General features: G+C 44.7%; 2 protein-coding genes across 2 annotated transcripts; both read left to right on the top strand.

The window, feature by feature from the left end:
- Positions 1–5,873: 5,873 nt before the first annotated feature.
- SALL2 (spalt like transcription factor 2) lies at positions 5,874–15,271 on the top strand. The gene is made up of 3 exons (XM_072029705.1): positions 5,874–6,265; positions 11,414–14,687; positions 15,268–15,271. Exons 1-3 carry the CDS (start codon positions 6,223–6,225, stop codon positions 15,269–15,271), a joined length of 3,321 nt encoding a protein of 1,106 aa, XP_071885806.1. The 5' UTR covers positions 5,874–6,222.
- Positions 15,272–15,435: 164 nt separating this feature from the next.
- On the top strand, positions 15,436–19,363 carry LOC140000017 (uncharacterized). Its single transcript, XM_072029704.1, has 3 exons — positions 15,436–16,836; positions 18,217–18,387; positions 19,143–19,363. The coding sequence occupies exons 1-2, from the start codon at positions 15,436–15,438 to the stop codon at positions 18,373–18,375; spliced, it is 1,560 nt and encodes a 519-aa protein (XP_071885805.1). The 3' UTR covers positions 18,376–18,387; positions 19,143–19,363.
- The last annotated feature ends 158 nt before the right edge of the window (positions 19,364–19,521 follow it).

Genomic DNA, 19,521 nt, shown 5'->3' with positions numbered 1-19,521 from the left:
CCCACTGCATTTCGTAGCTGCTGAAGGTGAAGCCGGAGCCCTTGCAGACCAGGATCAGCGACCCCCTGGTGCAAGTTTGGGGCATGGAGCAGGAAATTTGGGCTTAATTTAGTACCTTGGGGTCAGTGGAATGAGTTGGGTTCAGCAAATGCTTTGGGGTGGAATGCCAGGGATTTGGGTGATCAAGATGAGCGATGTGACCAGCACCACCACCACCAAAACCACCATCACCACCATCACCGCCACAATCAATGGCCCAGTGTAGCCAAATTTGGGCAGATTCAACCCATTCTGCGATGGGTGCTGCAGGAAAGAACCGTAAAGGGCCAAAATCTGCGTGTATTTTGTCAAAAAAGGTGTCCAAAGCAAAGATATCTCCATATTTGCCCCAAAACTCAAGATATGGGCCCAAAGTCATGGATATTAGGGAAGGGAATTTGGGCTCGGAGTAGGGATTTTGGGGTCAATAATGGGAATTTGGGCTCAATAATGGGAATTTGGGCTCAGTAAAGGGAATTTGGGCTCAGTAAAGGGAATTTTGGTTGAATGAAGGAAATTTGGACTCAGTGAAGTGAATTTGGGCTCAGAGAAAGGAATTTAGGCTCAGAGAAGGAAATTTGGGTTCAAATAAGGGAATTTGCACTCAGAGTAGGGATTTTGGGCTCAATAATGGGAGTTTGGGCTCAGTGAAGTGAATTTGGGCTCAAATAAGGGAATTTAGGCTCAGAGAAGAGAATTTGGGTTCAGTGAAGGGAATTTGGGCTCAAATAAGGGAATTTAGGCTCAGAGAAGGGAATTTGGGTTCAGTGAAGGGAATTTGGGCTCAAATAAGGGAATTTAGGCTCATATAAGGGAATTTGGGTTCAGTGAAGGGAATTTGGGCTCAAATAAGGGAATTTACGCTGAGAGAAAGGAATTTGGGCTCAAATAAGGGAATTTAGGCTCAGAGAAGGGAATTTGGGCTCAGTGGAGAGAATTTGGGGTTCAATGAAGGGAATTTGGGGTTCAGTGAAGGGAATTTGGGATCAGCAGAGGGAATTTGGGCTCAATGGAGGGAATTTAGGTTCAGTGAAGAGAATATAGGTTTAATGAAGGGGATTTGGGTTTAATGAAGAGAATTTGGGTTCAATGAAGACAATTTGGGTTCAATGAAGGGAATTTGGGTTCAATGAAGAGAATTTGGGCTCCCAGGTCAGGGAACCCCCCAGCTGCCCAAAAAACCTACCCAGCACCACCCTTCAAAGCTCCCCTCATTTGCAAAATTAAAGCCCCGCCCCCCTCATTTGCATGTAGTGTAGGTTCGTGCTGATTTGCATATGCAAATGAGGCCCTGCCGCCCCGCCTCCGGCACAGCAGGTGCGTGTCAGGGTTGACTTGGCAGCCAGACGGGGTTAATTATAAACGGGGTTAATTAAAAACATAAGCAAGAATCCTAATTAAATATAATTAAATATAATTAATATATATATAGAATATATTTCATATAGAGTGTTAAATATATATAATTAATCGTATATAATTAATCATATATAATTAAGGATGTATTTAATTTTATATATTAATTATATAAATTATATATATTAATTTAATTATTAATAAAAATTAAAATTAATAAAAATTAAATATTAATTTAATATTATGATATAAATATTATAATAAAAATCGATGCATTTAATTAAAAGTGTTAATTTATGTGTACACTTAATTAGCAACACATGGAATTATCAACAATTAAAACATTTCTAATTATTTATAATTATAAAATGATTATAAATCTAATTAATCAAATAATCTAATCAAATCTAATCAAATAATCTAATTAATATATTAATCAATTAATTAATATACTATTTATTTTTATATTAATGAATTTATTATTTAAACATATTAATTAATTAATTATATTAATATCACTTAATTAATATATTCGAGTATAAATATATTCGAGTATAAATATAATCTTATTATAAAAATACTCACAAATATATTTAATTATTTAATAATTGTATTTAATTATATAAATTGCATTTAATTACGATTAATTACAATTACGTTTAATTAAAATCACATTTAATTAGAACTAAATCTAATTACAACTATCTTTAATTACAACTACTTTTAATTACAACTACTTTTAATTACAACTACTTTTAATTCAAAAGTGCCCCCGATTCTATTTTTAACCAAAATCCTGGAATTTAGGTGGGCAGGAAAGTATCGGAAATGATAAGCTCCGAATTTACCGAATATCGAGTAATTGCCCCCGAATTGCGGGGGAAGTTGGGAAAAACGCAATTAGCAGGTGCCTGGGAAAAAAAAAATAGAATTTTAACGAAAATCGCAACTTTCGGGGGAGAATGGATTTATTTCTAAGACGCCAGCTGGCGAAAACGTAAGAAATGTGCAAAAAAAAGCATTTTGGGGTCTTTCAGCTTCGATTCTGGTTATTTTCAGGCCGGGCACCTGCGTGGCGGGGAAACCCCAAATTGGGGAGAAATGACAGAAAAATGGGGCCGCAGCGCGGGCGGGCCTCAGAAGGAGGCGACGAGCTCAAAAACTCACCTCGGGCCCCAAATTCTCCGGGTTTTGGTTAATTTTGCTTTAAAAGTGGTATTTTTATTATTTTATTTGAATTAGTATTTTTTTAATTTGATTTTTAATTATTTTATTTGGATTTCTTTTTATGGTTTTATTCGAATTTAATTTTAGTATTTTATTCCAATTTATTTTTATTATTATATTTGGACTTATTTTTACCGTTTTATTGGATTTTACTTTTATTATTTAATTCGAATTTATTTCATCTAATAATTGTCAATTTCTTAAAAATGTATTTATTTATTTATTTTCATTTATTTTTATTATTTATTTATTTATTTTTTTTATATGAAATATCAGCTACCTTAAAATTATTAGAAATTATCATTATTATTGAAGAAATATTTAAAAATTAGCATTATTAGAAATACGCTTTTTATTATTTTTAAGAAATACGTCTTTTAATATTATTATTAGAAATACCTCTTTTGGTATTAATTTCAAGAAAAACTCGCTATTCTAAAATTATTAGAAACATCTCTTATTAATTTTTTATTATTTTATTATTATTTTATTTTTATTTGATTATATATTTTTCTTTATTATTATTTATTATTATTTTTAAGAAATCTGCGATATTATTATTATTATTATTATTATTATTATTATTATTATTATTATTATTATTATTATTATTGTATAAATATTAGAATGATAATTATAGAAATATCACTATTTTATTAGAATTATTATTATTTTATTAGAAAAATTATATTTTTTATCCTTATTTTAGCAGGAATTGGTGCTATCGTACATTTTTATTACTTTATTAATGAAATTTATTAATTTTATCAATTTCTTTCTCCATTACTAATTCCGGGGGATGTTTCAGAATTTTTTTATTGAATTTTATTTTTTATTTTTATTTTTATTTTATTTTATTTTTTATTTTTATTTTTATTTTATTTTATTTTATTTTATTATTTTATTTTATTTTATTTATTTTTATTTATTTTATTTTTTAATTTAATTTACTTTAATTATTTTATTTTAATTTATTTTTATATTGAATTTATTGCATTTTACTGAATTTTTATTTTTTAATAAAAAAGATAAAATTGGTGCTATTTGGGCATTATGATTATTATTTGATTGAAAACACAGACTTTTTATCATTATATTACAAATATTTTTATTATTTTTTAAAAGAAACATTAAATTTTATTATTACCCTTAATTTTGACTAATAATATCATTATTTGATTAGAAATAAATGACGATTATTATTAATAATTCCACAATTATTAGAAATAAATGCTATTTATTATTATTTTTACTAGAAATAACTGCTTTTTTGTACTTTATATTTTATATTTTTCACATTTTTATTATTTTCCATTTATTATTTTTAATTTTGATTTTATATATTTTTTTAATTTTTACCTATTATGCATTTTATATGTACTTATCGCAGATATTTAATAAATTATTTATTAGATATTGTAATAATAAAATGTTTATAATTTAAGTAAGAAATTCGAATTATTATATATTATATTATTATTTTAATTTAATTATTTTATATTAATTTATCATAATTATAATTATATTTTATTAATATTTATTATATTTATTGTATTTTATTATATTTATTAATTTTTATATTAAATATTAAATATTATGTAATATATTACATATGATATATTCATAAATATTATATACATTTTATATTTATTGATTTTTTATTATTTTTATATTATTAGTATATTTTTATATTATTTATATTTTACGAAATACTTTTTAAATATTTTTATGATAAATTGCATTTTCTTCCCAAATCTTATAAATGCTTTTAATTAAAATTATTTCCAATAAATACTTTAATAAATTAATGGTTTTGCTCTAATTAGCATTATTTTCCCTTAAAAAAATCTCTTTTATTTTTATATTTTCAATATTATATTTTTTTGATAATTATATTCATGTTTATAAATAAAATTATATTTATAAATAATTATTTTATGTATTTATTAATTCTATTATTATTTTATTAATTCTATTATTTATTTTATTAATTCTATTATTTTATTAATTCCATTAATTCTATTATTTTATTAATTCCATTAATTCTATTATTTTCTATTTCTTTATATTAAATACCCAACATTTTACCAAAATACCCAAAATTTAATTAAAATTAACCAAAACGTAAAATTATATAAATAAAAGAAAAAAAAAACAACCTGGGATTTTCAGCTCTATTTTTAACCCAAACCGCCTGTTTTTTTCCCCAAAAGGCCTCATTTGCCTGGGGACAGCTGCTTTTGGCCAAAAACACCTCGTTTTAGCCCAAAACGCGGCCCTCTAGGGGAGAAACTCAAAAACAACAACAAAGGTTAAAAATAGGGGGAAAAATAAGGTTAAAAATAGGAATTTGACCATTTCGGGCTCCTTTTTCGCGCCACTCGCAAATGAAGCCCATGGGGGTTGTGGGATGAACTGGTTTATACTGGGCCATACTGGGAGACCCCAAACACCCCATACCCTGCTGCAGGAGGCTTACTGGGCCATACTGGGATATACTGGGCTATACTGGGGGACACCAAACACCCCTTACACTGCTGCAAGGGGCTTACTGGGCCATACTGGGCTATACTGGGCCATACTGGGAGACCCCAAACACCCCATACCCTGCTGCAGTAGGCTTACTGGGCCATACTGGGCTATACTGGGCCATACTGGAAGGCATTTATACCACATAACCAGCTTCAGAAGGCTTACTGGGCTATACTGGGACATACTGGGCTATACTGGGACATACTGGGAGACCCCAAACACCCCCTACACTGCTATAGGAGGCTTACTGGGCCATACTGGGCTATACTGGGCCATACTGGGAGGCATCTGTACCCCACAACCAGCTGCACGAGCCTTACTGGGACATACTGGGATATAGTGGGACATACTGGGAGACCCCAAACACCCCCTGCACTGCTGCAGGAGGCTTACTGGGCCATACTGGGCCATACTGGGCTATACTGGGACATACTGGGAGGCATCTGTACCCCATAACCAGCAGCAGGAGGCTTACTGGGGCCGTACTGGGCTATACTGGGAGGCAACATTACCCTATAACCAGCCTCAGAAGCTTTACTGGGCCATACTGGGCCGTACTGGGCCATACTGGGCGGCATAACCCAGCAAACGCACTCCGAGGTCTTTTGTCCCCGCTGCGCCACCGTACTCTGGATAATATCACCACCAAGCTTCTAATCTGCCTAGCAACGCGCTCTGATTGGCCCCGCCGCGCTCGCAGGGGGCGTGGCCTGGCGGCGCGCCGCTTCCCCTAGCAACCGCGCACCGCCCCCTAGCAACAGCGCAACTCCCGTAGCAACCGCGTCCCTCCCCCTAGCAACGGCGCCACGCCCCCTAGCAACAGCGCACCGCCCCCTAGCAACAACGCAGTTGCCGTAGCAACGGCGCCGTTCCCCTTAGCAACCGCCCCCGGGGGCCGCCGAGTCCATTGGGGACTACGGGAGGGGGGGGGGGGGGGAAGGAAAGGGTTAAAAGGGACAAAAGCTGAGGGAAAAAAGGCAAAAAAAGGGATTTTAAGAAAAAAAAAAACAAAAGGGGGGGGCGTGTCCCCGAGGGGCCGGGGTTGGGCCCCCCCTTCCCCCCCCTTCGATGTCTCGCCGCAAGCAGCGCCGGCCTCAGCCGCTCCGACACGGTGGGTGGGGGGGGAGGTGGTTTTTTGGGGGGATTTGTGAGGATTTTGGGGGTTTTTGGGGGGGTGGAGGGGTTGGGGGGGTCCTTAGGGGTCCCCCCCGTGTTGTGGGGTCGGGAAATGGGGTTTTGGGGGGGGAATGGGTGAGGGGGTTAAGGGGGGAAAAGTTGGTGAAATGCCCCAAAAAAGTTGTGGGGTGGGGTTGGAAAGCGTCGGGACCCCCCCCACCCGCCTCAAAAAAATTTAGGAACAACCCAAAATGTCTTTAGGATCATCCGAAAGCCTCAAAAAGTAACAAAATCCTGTCAGGATCTCCCCCAAAACTCTCTCAAAATAGCAAAATCCTGTCAGGATCTGCCCCAAAAGACCCCAAAACTCCCCCAAATCCACACAGAACCCCCCAAAAAACTCTTTAAAACACCCAAAACTCACAAAAATAACAAAAATCCTGTCAGGATTGCCCAAAAAAGACCCCAAAACTCCCCCAGATCCACTCAGAACCCCCTCAAAAACTCTTTAAACCCTCCAAAACTCCACAAAATAATAAAAATCCTGTCAGGATCTCCCCCCAAACACCCCAAAACTCCCCAAAACCAACAAAATCCTGTCAGGATTTGCCCAAAAAGACCCCAAAACACCCCCAAATCCACACAGAACTCCCCAGAAAACTTTAAAACATCAAAAACTCCACAAAATAACAAAAATCCTGTCAGGATTTCCCCCCAAAGACCCCAAAACTCTCTCAAAATAGCAAAATCCTGTCAGGATCTGCCCCAAAAGACCCCAAAACACCCCCAAATCCACTCAGAACCCCCCCCAAAAAACACTTTAAAACATCCAAAACTCCCCAAAATAACAGAATTCCTGTCAGGATCTGCCCCAAAAGACACTAAATCTCCCCCAAATCCACTCAGAACCCCCCAAAAAACTTTAAAACATCAAAAACTCCCAATAATAATAAAAATCCTGTCAGGATCTGCCCCAAAAGACCCCAAAACTCCCCCAAATCCACACAGAAGCCCCCAAAAAACTCTTTAAACCCTCCAAAACTCCCAATAATAATAAAAATCCTGTCAGGATTTCCCCCAAAAGACCCCAAAACTCTCCCAAATCCACACAGAACTCCCCCAAAAAACTCTTTAAAACATCCAAAACTCCCCAAAATAACAGAATTCCTGTCAGGATCTGCCCCCAAAAGACCCCAAAACTGCCCCGAATCCACACAGAACTCCCCCCAAAATACTTTAAAACATCAAAAACTCCACAAAATAAGAAAAATCCTGTCAGGATTTCCCCCCAAACACCCCAAACCCCCCCAAAAAACTCTTAAAACCCTCAAAAACTCCCCAAAATAACAAAAATCCTGTCAGGATTTCCCCCAAAAGACCCCAAAACTCCCCCAAATCCACACAGAACTCCCCAAAAAGCTCTTTAAAACACCCAAAACTCCCCAAAATAACAAAAATCCTGTCAGGATTTCCCCCAAAAGACCCCAAATCCCTGAAAATTGCCCCAAAAACTCCCCAGGACCCCCCACAGCCCCCCTTAAAGCCCCCCTCGAACTTGCCCAAATCCTTGAAAATCCGCCCCAAAAACCCGCCCCAAATCCCCCCAAATTCCCCCAAACCCCCCTCAGGACCCCCTCCCCCCCCCGGCTGTGACGTCATCATGACGTCACTTTTGGGGGGGGGGGGTGCCATGGCCGAGCCGGGAGGTGGGTGATGGCCGAGGGGCCTGTCCGTGCTTGGGGCTGGGTTTTGGGGTGAAAAATGGAGATTTTGGGGAAATTTTGCACGGGGGGTTGCTTAGTGGGAGGGGAGGGGTCGTTTTGGGGTGAATAACGCGGATTTTGGGGGTTTTTAGGGGGGAAACTGGCTGTGGGGAGGGGGAATCGATTTTGGGGTGGATAAGGGGGATTTTGGGGCTTCTGGGGTGGGAAAATTGTTGCTGGGGAAGGGAAATGGATTTTGGGGTGAATAAGGGGGATTTTGGGGCCGCTGGGGAGGGGAGGGATCATTTATTTTGAAGGGGAATCGATTTTGAGGTGAAAAATGTGGATTTTGGGGTTTTGCATGGGGAGAAATTGTTTACGGGCACTGGAATTGATTTTGGGGTGAATAAAGGGGATTTTGGGGTTTGCTGTTACAAAATTGTTTATAAGGAAGAGATTTTGGGGTGAAAAACAGGGATTTAGGGGCTTTGGGGAGGGGAATTGTTTATTTGGAATGCGAGTTGATTTTGGGGTGAATAATGAGGATTTTGGGGCCTCTCAGAGGGGAGGGGGAGAGGATTTTGGGGTGAATAACGGGGATTTTGGGGTTCGGGGAGGGGATTGTTTACGGGGGTGATTTTGGGGGTAATTTCGGCGATTTTGGGGGTAGAAAATCCTTGAAGGGTTAGGGGGGGAATTTTGGGTGCAAAACCTGCGATTTTGGGTGCGATATCCGAGGTTTTGGGTGCAATTTCCGGAATTTTGGGTGTGAATGAGGAATTTTGGGTGCAATATCAGCAATTTTGGGGGTGAATCTGTGATTTTGGGTGCAATTTCAGGGTTTTGGGGTGCGGTATCAGCAATTTGAGGTGTGAATCAGCAATTTTGGGCAAAATATCAGCAATTTTGGGCAAAATATCAGCTATTTTTGGCACAATATCAGCATTTTTTGGCATAATATCAGCAATTTTGGGCACAATATCAGCAATTTTGGGCACAATATCAGCAATTTTAGGTGTGAGTCAGCAATTTTGGGCAAAATATCAGCAGTTTTAGGTGTGAATCAGCAATTTTGGGCACAATCTCAGCAATTTTTGGCACAATATCAGCAATTTTGGCACAATATCAGCAATTTGAGGTATGAATCAGCAATTTTGGGCACAATCTCAGCAATTTTGGGCAAAATATCAGCAATTTTAGGTGTGAATCAGCAATTTTGGGCACAATTTCAGCAATTTTATGTATGAATCAGCAATTTTGGGCAAAATAACAGCTATTTTTGGCACAATATCAGCAATTTTGGGCACAATATCATCAATTTTGGCAGAACTTTGGTAATTTGGGGCAAAATATCAAGGATTTTTGTCACAATATCATCAATTTTGGGCAAAATATCAGCTATTTTGGCACAATATCAGCAATTTTAGGCACGAACCAACGATTTTGGGCACAATACCAATTATTTTGGGCAAAATATCCGTGATTTTGGGCACAATATCAGCAATTTTGGCACAATATCAGCAATTTTATGTAGGAATCAGCAATTTTGGGCAAAATATCAGCTATTTTGGCACAATATCAGCAATTTTAGGTGTGAATCAGCTATTTTGGGCAAAATATCAGCTATTTTGGGCACAATATCAGCAATTTTAAGTGTGAATCAGCTATATTGGGCAAAATATCAGCAATTTTGGGCACAATATCAGCAATTTTGGCACAATATCAGCAATTTTGGGCAAAATATCAGCATTTTTTGGCAAAATATCAGCTATTTTTGGCACAATATCAGCAATTTTAGGTGTGAATCAGCAATTTTGGGCACAATATCAGCAATTTTGGGCAGAATATCAACAATTTTAGGTGTGAATCAGCAATTTTGGGCACAATCTCAGCAATTTTGGGCACAATATCAGCAATTTTGGGCAGAATATCAACAATTTTAGGTGTGAATCAGCAATTTTGGGCACAATATCAGCAATTTTGGGCACAATATCAGCAATTTTGGCACAATATCAGCAATTTGAGGTATGAATCAGCAATTTTGGCAAAATATCAGCAATTTTGGGCACAATATCAGCAATTTTGGCAAAATACCAGCTATTTTTGGCACAATATCAACAATTTTAGGAGTGAATCAGCAATTTTGGGCAAAATATCAGCTATTTTTGGCACAATATCAACAATTTTATGTATGAATCAGCAATTTTGGGCACAATCTCAGCAATTTTGGGCAAAACATCAGCAATTTTATGTATGAATCAGCAATTTGGGGCAAAATATCAGCAATTTTGGGCAAAATATCAGCAATTTTGGCACAATATCAGCAATTTTATGTAGGAATCAGCAATTTTGGGCAAAATATCAGCTATTTTGCCACAATATCAGCAATTTTGGGTGTGAATCAACTATTTTGGGCAAAATATCAGCTATTTTGGGCACAATATCAGCAAATTTAGGTGTGAATCAGCAATTTTGGGCACAATCTCAGCAATTTTGGGCAAAATATCAGCAATTTTATGTAGGAATCAGCAATTTTGGGCAAAATATCAACAATTTTGGGCACAATCTCAGCAATTTTAGGTGTGAATCAGCTATTTTGGGCACAATCTCAGCAATTTTGGGCACAATCTCAGCAATTTTGGGCACAATATCAGCAATTTTGGGCACAATATCATCAATTTTGGCAGAACTTTGGTAATTTGGGGCAAAATATCAAGGATTTTTGTCACAATATCATCAATTTTGGGCAAAATATCAGCTATTTTGGCACAATATCAGCAATTTTAGGCACGAACCAGCGATTTTGGGCACAATACCAATAATTTTGGGCAAAATACCCGTGATTTTGGGCACAATATCAGCAATTTTGGGCAGAATATCAACAATTTTAGGTGTGAATCAGCAATTTTGGGCACAATATCAGCAATGTTGGGCACAGTATCAGCAATTTTATGTGTGAATCAGCAATTTTGGGCAAAATCTCAGCAATTTTAGGTGTGAATCAGCAATTTTGGGCAAAATATCAGCAATTTTAGGTGTGAATCAGCAATTTTGGGCAAAATATCAGCAATTTTGGGCAAAATATCAGCAATTTTGCCACAACATCCGCATTTTTTGGCACAATATCAGCAATTTGGGCAAAATATCAGCTATTTTATGTATGAATCGGCAATTTTGGGGCACAATCTCAGCAATTTTGCCACATCATCCGCAATTTTATGTATGAACCAGCGATTTTGGGCAAAATATCAGCAATTTTGGGCAAAATACCCGTGATTTGGGCCACAATCTCCCCAGTTCTGCCCACAATCTCCCCAATTTTGGGTCCAATCCCAGCCGTTTTGCGTTTGGCAACCCCCCCTCGTGCGGTCCCGCCTCACGGGAAGGGCATTTATTTTGGGTTAAAACCCCGCTAATTCGGTTCTTTTTTCTCCCCGCAGCCTCCCCGGCCCCCCGCCGCCCGCCCGCCAAGGAGCCTTCATCCTCCTCCTCCTCCTCCTCGGTGATGCCCCCCGAACCGGACCCCCGCCGCCGCCGCTTCCCTCCCCCAAACCCCCCAAACCCCCAAAACCCCCAAAATCCTCATTTTTCGCCCCAAAACCTCGACATCCCCCTCCTTTTGGAGGAGCTGCGGGTTTTGCGGCAGCGCCAGCTCCGCCAGATGCAGCTCACCCAAGAAATTTGCCGCCACCTCCTCCTTTTGGGGGCGCCGGGCCCCCCGAAAACCCACCCCCCGCGCCCAAAAAAACCCCAAAACCCTCTCCCAAAACCCATTTTCCCCTTTTTTCCCCCCAAAACGGAGCAGGCGGCGGTTTTTTTCGCCGCCCCCTACCGCTTGGCGCCGGCCCCGCGCGGCCGAACCCCCGAATCCGCCCCGTTGCCGGGCGACCCCCCGGGACCCCCCGTGCGACCCCTCAATATTTTTGGGGTGAATTCCGGGGTTTTTAGGCACGGCTGCGGGGGCGAGCGGCCCTACGGCTGCGGCGTTTGTGGCAACCGTTTCGCCACCCGGGGCAACCTCAAAGTTCACCTCCACCGGCACCGCCAAAAGAGCCCCCAAGTGGCCACCCGGGACCCCCAAGTGGCCACCCGGGACCCCCAAGTGGCCCGGGACCCCCAAGTGGCCACCCGGGACCCCCAAGTGGCCCGGGACCCCCAAGTGGCCACCGAGGGGGTCCGGGTGGCCACCGAGGGGGCCCGGGTGGGGGGCGGAAGATTTCGGCAACCCGACGCGGCGTCGGGTGGAGGGGGGGACGTGGAGGAGGTTGGGGGGCTAGCGGTGGCCAACGGGGGGCTAGCGGTGGCCAACGGGCAAGTAGGGGGCAAGGGGGGGCAAGTGGGGGGCAACGGGCAAGGGGGGGGCAATGATGGCCGATCGGGGGTCAATAGTGGTCAATTGGGGGTCAATAGTGGTCAATTGGGGGTCAATAGTGGCCAATCGGTGGCCAATAGTGGTCAATCGGTGGCCAGTAGTGGTCAATTGGTGGCCAACGCTCAACTGATGGCCAATAGTGGCCCAAAAATGGCCAATAGTGGCCCAAAAATGGCCAATAGTGGCCCAACGATGGCCAACAGTGGCCCAACGGTGGTCAACAGTGGCCCAACGGTGGTCAATAGTTGCCCAACGATGGCCAATAATGGCCCAATGATGACCAACGCTCAACTGATGGCCAATAGTGGCCCAAAAATGGCCAATAGTGGCCCAAAAATGGCCAATAGTAGCCCAGCGATGACCAGCAGTGGCCCAACGATGGCCAACGCTCAACTGATGGCCACTAGTAGCCCAACGATGACCAACAGTGGCCCAACGATGACCAGCAGTAGCCCAACGGTGGCCAACAAGGTCCAATTGGTGGCCAATACTCAACCGATGGCCAACAGTGGCCCAAAGATGGCCAACAGTGGCCCAATGATGGTCAATAGTGGCCCAACGATGACCAACGCTCAACCGATGACCAACAGTGGCCCCAAAATGGCCAATAGTGGCCCAACGATGGCCACCAGTAGCCCAACGATGACCAACAGTGGCCCAACGATGACCAACGCTCAACTGATGGCCAACAGTTGCCCAAAAACGGCCAATAGTGGCCCAACAGTGGTCAATAGTGGCCCAACGTTGACCAATAGCGGTCAACCGATGGCCACTAGTAGCCCAACGATGACCAACAGTAGCCCAATGATAGTCAACAGTGGCCCAACGATGACCAACGCTCAACCGATGGCCAACAGTAGCCCAACGATGACCAATAGTGGCCCAACGATGGTCAATAGTGGCCCAACGATGACCAACAGTAGCCTAACGGTGGTCAACAAGGTCCAGTTGGTGGCCAACGCTCAACCGATGGCCAATAGTGGCCCAACGATGACCAACAGTAGCCCAATGATGGCCAACACTCAACTGATGGCCAATAGTGGCCCAAAAATGACCAATAGTAGCCCAACAATGACCAACAGTAGCCCAACAATGGCCAATAGTGGCCCAACGATGACCAATAGTGGCCAAACGATGACCAACACGCAACCAATGGCCAGTAGTGGCCCAAAAATGGCCAATAATGGCCCAACGATGACCAACGCTCAACCGATGGCCAACAGTAGCCCAACAATGACCAACAGTAGCCCAATGATGGCCAACACTCAACTGATGGCCAATAGTGGCCCAAAAATGGCCAACAGTGGCCCAACGATGACCAATAGTAGCCCAACGATGACTATCAGTGGCCCAACGATGGTCAATAGTAGCCCAACGATGACCAACGCTCAACCGATGGCCACCAGTAGCCCAGCGATGACCAACAGTAGCCCAACAGTGGTCAACAAGGTCCAACTGGTGGCCAACGCCCAACCGATGGCCAATAGTGGCCCAAAAATGGCCAACAGTAGCCCAACGATGGCCAACGCTCAACTGATGGCCAACAGTGGCCCAACGATGACCAACAGTGGCCCAACAATGGTCAACAAAGTCCAATCAATGGCCAACGGTGGCCCAACGGTGGTCAATAGTAGCCCAACGATGGCCAATAGTGGCCCAACGATGGTCAATGCTCAACCGATGGCCACCAGTAGCCCAACGATGACCAACAGTGGCCCAACGGTGGTCAACAAGGTCCAACTGATGGCCAACGCCCAACCGATGGACAATAGTGGCCCAAAAATGGCCAATAGTGGCCCAACGATGGCCAACAAGGTCCAATTAATGGCCGACACCCAACTGATGGCCACTAGTAGCCCAACGATGACCAACAGTGGCCCAACGATGACCACCAGTAGCCCAATGATGGCCAATAATGGCCCAACGATGACCAACGCTCAACCGATGGCCAACAGTGGCCCAAAAATGGCCAATAGTGGCCCAACGATGACCAACAGTGGCCAACCGTTGGCCAACGCCCAATTAACGACCCCAAACCTCCAATTAACGCCCCCCAACCCCCAATTAACGACCCCAAACCTCCAATTAACGCCCCCCAACCTCCAATTAACGCCCCCAAATCCCCAATTAACGCCCCCCAACCTCCAATTAACGCCCCCCAACATCCAATTAACGCCCCCAAACCCCCAATTAACGCCCCCAAACCCCCAATTAACGCCCCCAAATCCCCAATTAACAACCCCAAACCCCCAATTAATGACCCCAAATCCCCAATTAACGCCCCCCAACCCCCAATTAACGACCCCAAACCCCCAATTAACGCCCCCCAACCCCCAATTAACGCCCCCCAACCCCCAATTAACAACCCCAAACCCCCAATTAACGCCCCCAAATCCCCAATTAACGCCCCCAAATCCCCAATTAATGACCCCAAACCTCCAATTAACGACCCCCAACATCCAATTAACGCCCCCAAACCCCCAATTAACGCCCCCAAACCCCCAATTAACGCCCCCAAATCCCCAATTAACAACCCCAAACCCCCAATTAATGACCCCAAATCCCCAATTAACGCCCCCCAACCCCCAATTAACGACCCCAAACCCCCAATTAACGCCCCCCAACCCCCAATTAACGCCCCCCAACCCCCAATTAACAACCCCAAACCCCCAATTAACGCCCCCAAATCCCCAATTAACGCCCCCAAATCCCCAATTAATGACCCCAAACCTCCAATTAACGACCCCAAACCCCCAATTAACGCCCCCCAACCCCCAGTTGACGTCCTCCATCACCCAACTGGCCTCTACCTCCCAATTAACGCCCCCAAATCCCCAATTAACAACCCCAAATCCCCAATTAACAACCCCAAACCCCCAATTAACGCCCCCCAACCCCCAATTAACGCCCCCCAACCCCCAGTTGACGTCCTCCACCACCCAACCGGCCTCTACCTCCCAATTAACGCCCCCAAATCCCCAATTAACGCCCCCAAATCCCCAATTAACAACCCCAAATCCCCAATTAACCACCCCAAATCCCCAATTAATGACCCCAAACCCCCAATTAACGCCCCCCAACCCCCAATTAATGACGTCCAACCCCCAATTAACGCCCCCCAACCTCCAATTAACGCCCCCCAACCCCCAATTAACGCCCCCCAACCTCCAATTAACGCCCCCCAACCCCCAATTAACGCCCCCCAACCTCCAATTAACGACCTCCAACCTCCAATTAACGCCCCCAAATCCCCAATTAACAACCCCAAATCCCCAATTAACGCCCCCCAACCTCCAATTAACGCCCCCCAACCCCCAATTAACGCCCCCCAACCCCCAATTAACGCCCCCCAACCTCCAATTAACGACCTCCAACCTCCAATTAACGCCCCCAAATCCCCAATTAACAACCCCAAATCCCCAATTAACGCCCCCCAACCTCCAATTAACGCCCCCCGACCCCCAATTAACGCCCCCCCCCCGCCCCCAGTGCCCCGTTTGCCGCCGGGCTTTGACCCGGCCCCGGCCTCCCCCCCACCGCGGCCTCCACCCCCTCGGCCGCCGCCATCGGTGCCAGGGGTGCGGGCGGCCAAATTTTGGGGTGGGGGCCAGGGCCCGGGGGGGGGGCGCGACCCCAAATTCTTGCCCCCTCTGCCGGGAGAGGCTGGAGGAGGCCGGCGGCGGGGGCGAGGCCCCGATTTTGGGGTCGGAGGATCAAATTTTGGGGTCGGAGGTTCAAATTTTGGGGTCGGAGGATCGGATTTTGGGGTCGGAGGCTCAAATTTTGGGGGCAGAAGATCGGGTTTTGGGGTCGGAAGTTCGGGTTTTGGGGTCGGAGGTTCAAATTTTGGGGTCGGAGGCTCGGGTTTTGGGATCGGAAGCTCAAATTTTGGGGGCAGAGGATCGGGTTTTGAGGTCGGACGCCCGGATTTTGGGGTCGGACGCCCGGATTTTGGGGTCGGAGGCGCAGATTTTGGGGGCGGACGCCCGGATTTTGGGGTCGGAGGATCGGATTTTGGGGTCAGAGGCTCAAATTTTGGGGTCGGACGCCCAGATTTTGGGGTCGGAGGATCGGGTTTTGGGGTCGGAGGCTCGGATTTTGGGGTCGGACGCCCGGATTTTGGGGTCGGACGCCCGGATTTTGGGGGCAGAGCATCGGGTTTTGGGGTCGGACGCCCAGATTTTGGGGTCGGATGCCCAGATTTTGGGGTCGGAGGATCGGGTTTTGGGGTCGGACGCCCAGATTTTGGGGTCGGATGCCCGGATTTTGGGGTCAGACGCCCGGATTTTGGGAGGGGGAGCCCAAAATCCCCAAAATGAGGAGGAGGAGGAGGAAGAAGAGGAGGAGGAGGAAGAGGAAGAGGAGGAGGAAGTAAGGGGGGGACCCCAAAACCGGGGGGACCCCAAATCGGAGGCCCGAAAAGGAGGAGGAGGAGGAGGAGGCCGGGAGGAAGGCCGCCAGGACGGAGGCTGCGAGGCCGCCAGGAAGCGGGTAAAATCCCATTTTTGGGGGTTTTACCCCCAAAATTTTAGGGATGAGTCACCCTAGTTAATATTTTGGGGGGATTTCCCCCATTTTATTTTTTTTTCGGTATATAAATGTAATTTTTTGGGGCAATTTCCCCACATTTAATTTTTTTTTAGGGGAATTTCCCTTATTTACATTTTTTTGGGGTCTCCCAATGTAAGATTTTGGGGAGATTTCCCCCCATTTAATTTTTTTGGGGTCTCTAAATGTAGTTTTTTGGGGCAATTTCTCCCCATTTAATTTTTTTGGGGGTTTCCTCCCTATTTCGGATTTTTGGGGTCTCCCAACCTATGTTTTGGGGAGATTTCCCCCCATTTAATTTTTTGGGGTCTCTAAATGTAATTTTTTGGGGCAATTTCATCATATTTAATTTTTTTTAGGGGATTTTCTCTTATTTAAGTTTTTTTGGGGTCTCCCAATATAAGATTTTGGGGCAATTTCTCCCCATTTAAGTTTTTTTGGGGGGGTTTCCTCCCTATTTCGGATTTTTGGGGTCTCCCAACCTACGTTTTGGGGTGATTTCCCCACATTTAAGTTTTTTTAGGGGAATTTCCCTTATTTATATTTTTTTGGGGTCTCCCAATGTAAGATTTTGGGGAGATTTCCCCCCATTTAATTTTTTTGGGGTCTCTAAATGTAGTTTTTGGGGCAATTTCTCCCCATTTAATTTTTTTGGGGGGGTTTCCTCCCTATTTCGGATTTTTGGGGTCTCCCAACCTATGTTTTGGGGAGATTTGCCCACATTTAATCTTTTTGGGGTCTCCCTAAAGATTTTTGGGGCAATTTCCCCCCAATTAAGGTTTTTTAGGGTAATTTCCCTTACTTAAGGTTTTTGGGGTCTCCCAAAGTAAGTTTTTTTGGGGCAATTTCCCCCGTTTAAGTATTTTTGGGGGAAGATCCTCCCCATTTAAGGTTTTTGGGGACTCCCAACGTAAAATTTTGGGGCAATTTCCCCCCATTTAAGTATTTTTGAGTGGATTCTCCCCATTTAAACACTTTTGGGGTCCCCCAACCTACATTTTTTGGGGTCTTTCCCCCCCATTTAAGTTTTTTTGGGGGGGGAATTCTCCCTAAATTTTTTTTAGAGAATTCTCCCCATTTAATTTTTTTGGGGTCCCTCAATTTAAGTTTTTGGGGTCCCCCAATTTAAATTTTTGGGGTCTCCCCACTTAAATATTTTGGGGTCAATGCCCCCCCCCCCATAAAAACGTTTGGGATTTTTCCCCTTTTCCCATCATTTTCGGGCTCCCCCACTACCAATTTTTGCCCCCAACCCCTTTAGGGCCATTTTTGGGGTCCCCACCCCAAAAATTTGGGGTGCTGACCCCTCCTTTTCCCCCCCAGCCCCCCCAGCGATGGAACCAGGGGACTTTTCCCGTCTGCTTTTGGGGTCCGAAACCCCAACGGAGACCCCCGGGGACCCCCGAGGGACCCCAAGAGCCCGGGGGGGTCCCAGAAGACCCCGAGGGACCCCCCCAAAAACAGGGGAAGGGGGAGGAGTAGGGGCGATGCCAGGTAAGGGGATTTTGGGGGGATTTCGGGGGGATTTGGGTTCGGGGGGGTATTTGGGGGGGGATTTGGGGTGTCCCAGATGGGATTTGGGGGGATTTGGGGGGAGATTTGGAGGATTTGGGGTGTCCCGGAAGGGATTTTGGGGTGGATTTGGGGGATTTGGGGGGTCCTGGATGGGATTTGGGGGGGAATTGGGAGGATTTGGGGGGAGATTTGGGGGATTTGGGGTGTCCCAGAAGGGATTTTGGGGGAGATTTGGGGGATTTGGGGTGTCATAGAAGGGATTTTGGGGGGGATTTGGGGGATTTAGGGAATTTGGGGTGCCCTAGATGGGATTTTGGGGGGAATATGGGGGATTTGGGGTGTCCCAGGTGGGATTTTTTTGGGGAATTGGGGGATTTGGGATGCCCTAGATGGGATTTTGGGGGAATTCAGGGGATTTGGATGCCCCAGATGGGATTTTGGGGTGGATTTGGGGGATCTGGGGTGTCCCAGGTGAGATTTTGGGGGGATTTGGGGGATTTGGGGTGCCCTAGATGGGATTTTTGGGTGAATTTGGGGGATTTGGGATGCCCTAAATGGGATTTTGGGGGATTTGGGGGTTTTGGGGTGTCCCAAATGGGATTTTGGGGAGGATTTGGGGGATTTGGGGTGTCCCGGATGGGATTTTGGGGGGATTTGGGGGATTTTAGGGCGAAATTTTGGGGTCGCCCCCCAAAATTTTGGGGTCTTCACCCCCCCCCCCCAACCTCCCACAGGAGCCCCCCAGGACGAGGACGCCGCGACCTAATTAACCCTAATTAAACAACCGGGGTGCGGTGGGGAGGGGCTGCACCCCACCCCCCCGCACCCCAAAACCCCCTTTTTCCACCCAAACCCCCTCCAGCCCCCAAAATCCCCCTTTTTCACCCCAAAATCCCCCCTTGATAGCATAGAGCGAGGGCTTGGGGCCCTATTAAAGCCGTTTCCTCACTCTATCTCCGCCTCCGCTTTTAATTTCGGGCTTAAGAAGCGTTTTGGGGGGGTTAAAAATTGATTTTTGTGGTAAAAAGTGCTTTTTTGGGGCGAAAAAACGCGTTTTTAGGGGTGGGGGGGGCGGCCGCCGCCATCTTGTCCCCGCTTCCCCCTCAGGGGGGC

The sequence above is a fragment of the Anas platyrhynchos genome, chromosome 31, assembly GCF_047663525.1.
Source record: "Anas platyrhynchos isolate ZD024472 breed Pekin duck chromosome 31, IASCAAS_PekinDuck_T2T, whole genome shotgun sequence".
In the NCBI taxonomy this organism is placed as follows: domain Eukaryota; kingdom Metazoa; phylum Chordata; class Aves; order Anseriformes; family Anatidae; genus Anas; species Anas platyrhynchos.
The sequence above is the reverse complement of the archived record's forward strand: the minus strand, read 5'-3'. Positions and strand labels throughout refer to the sequence as shown.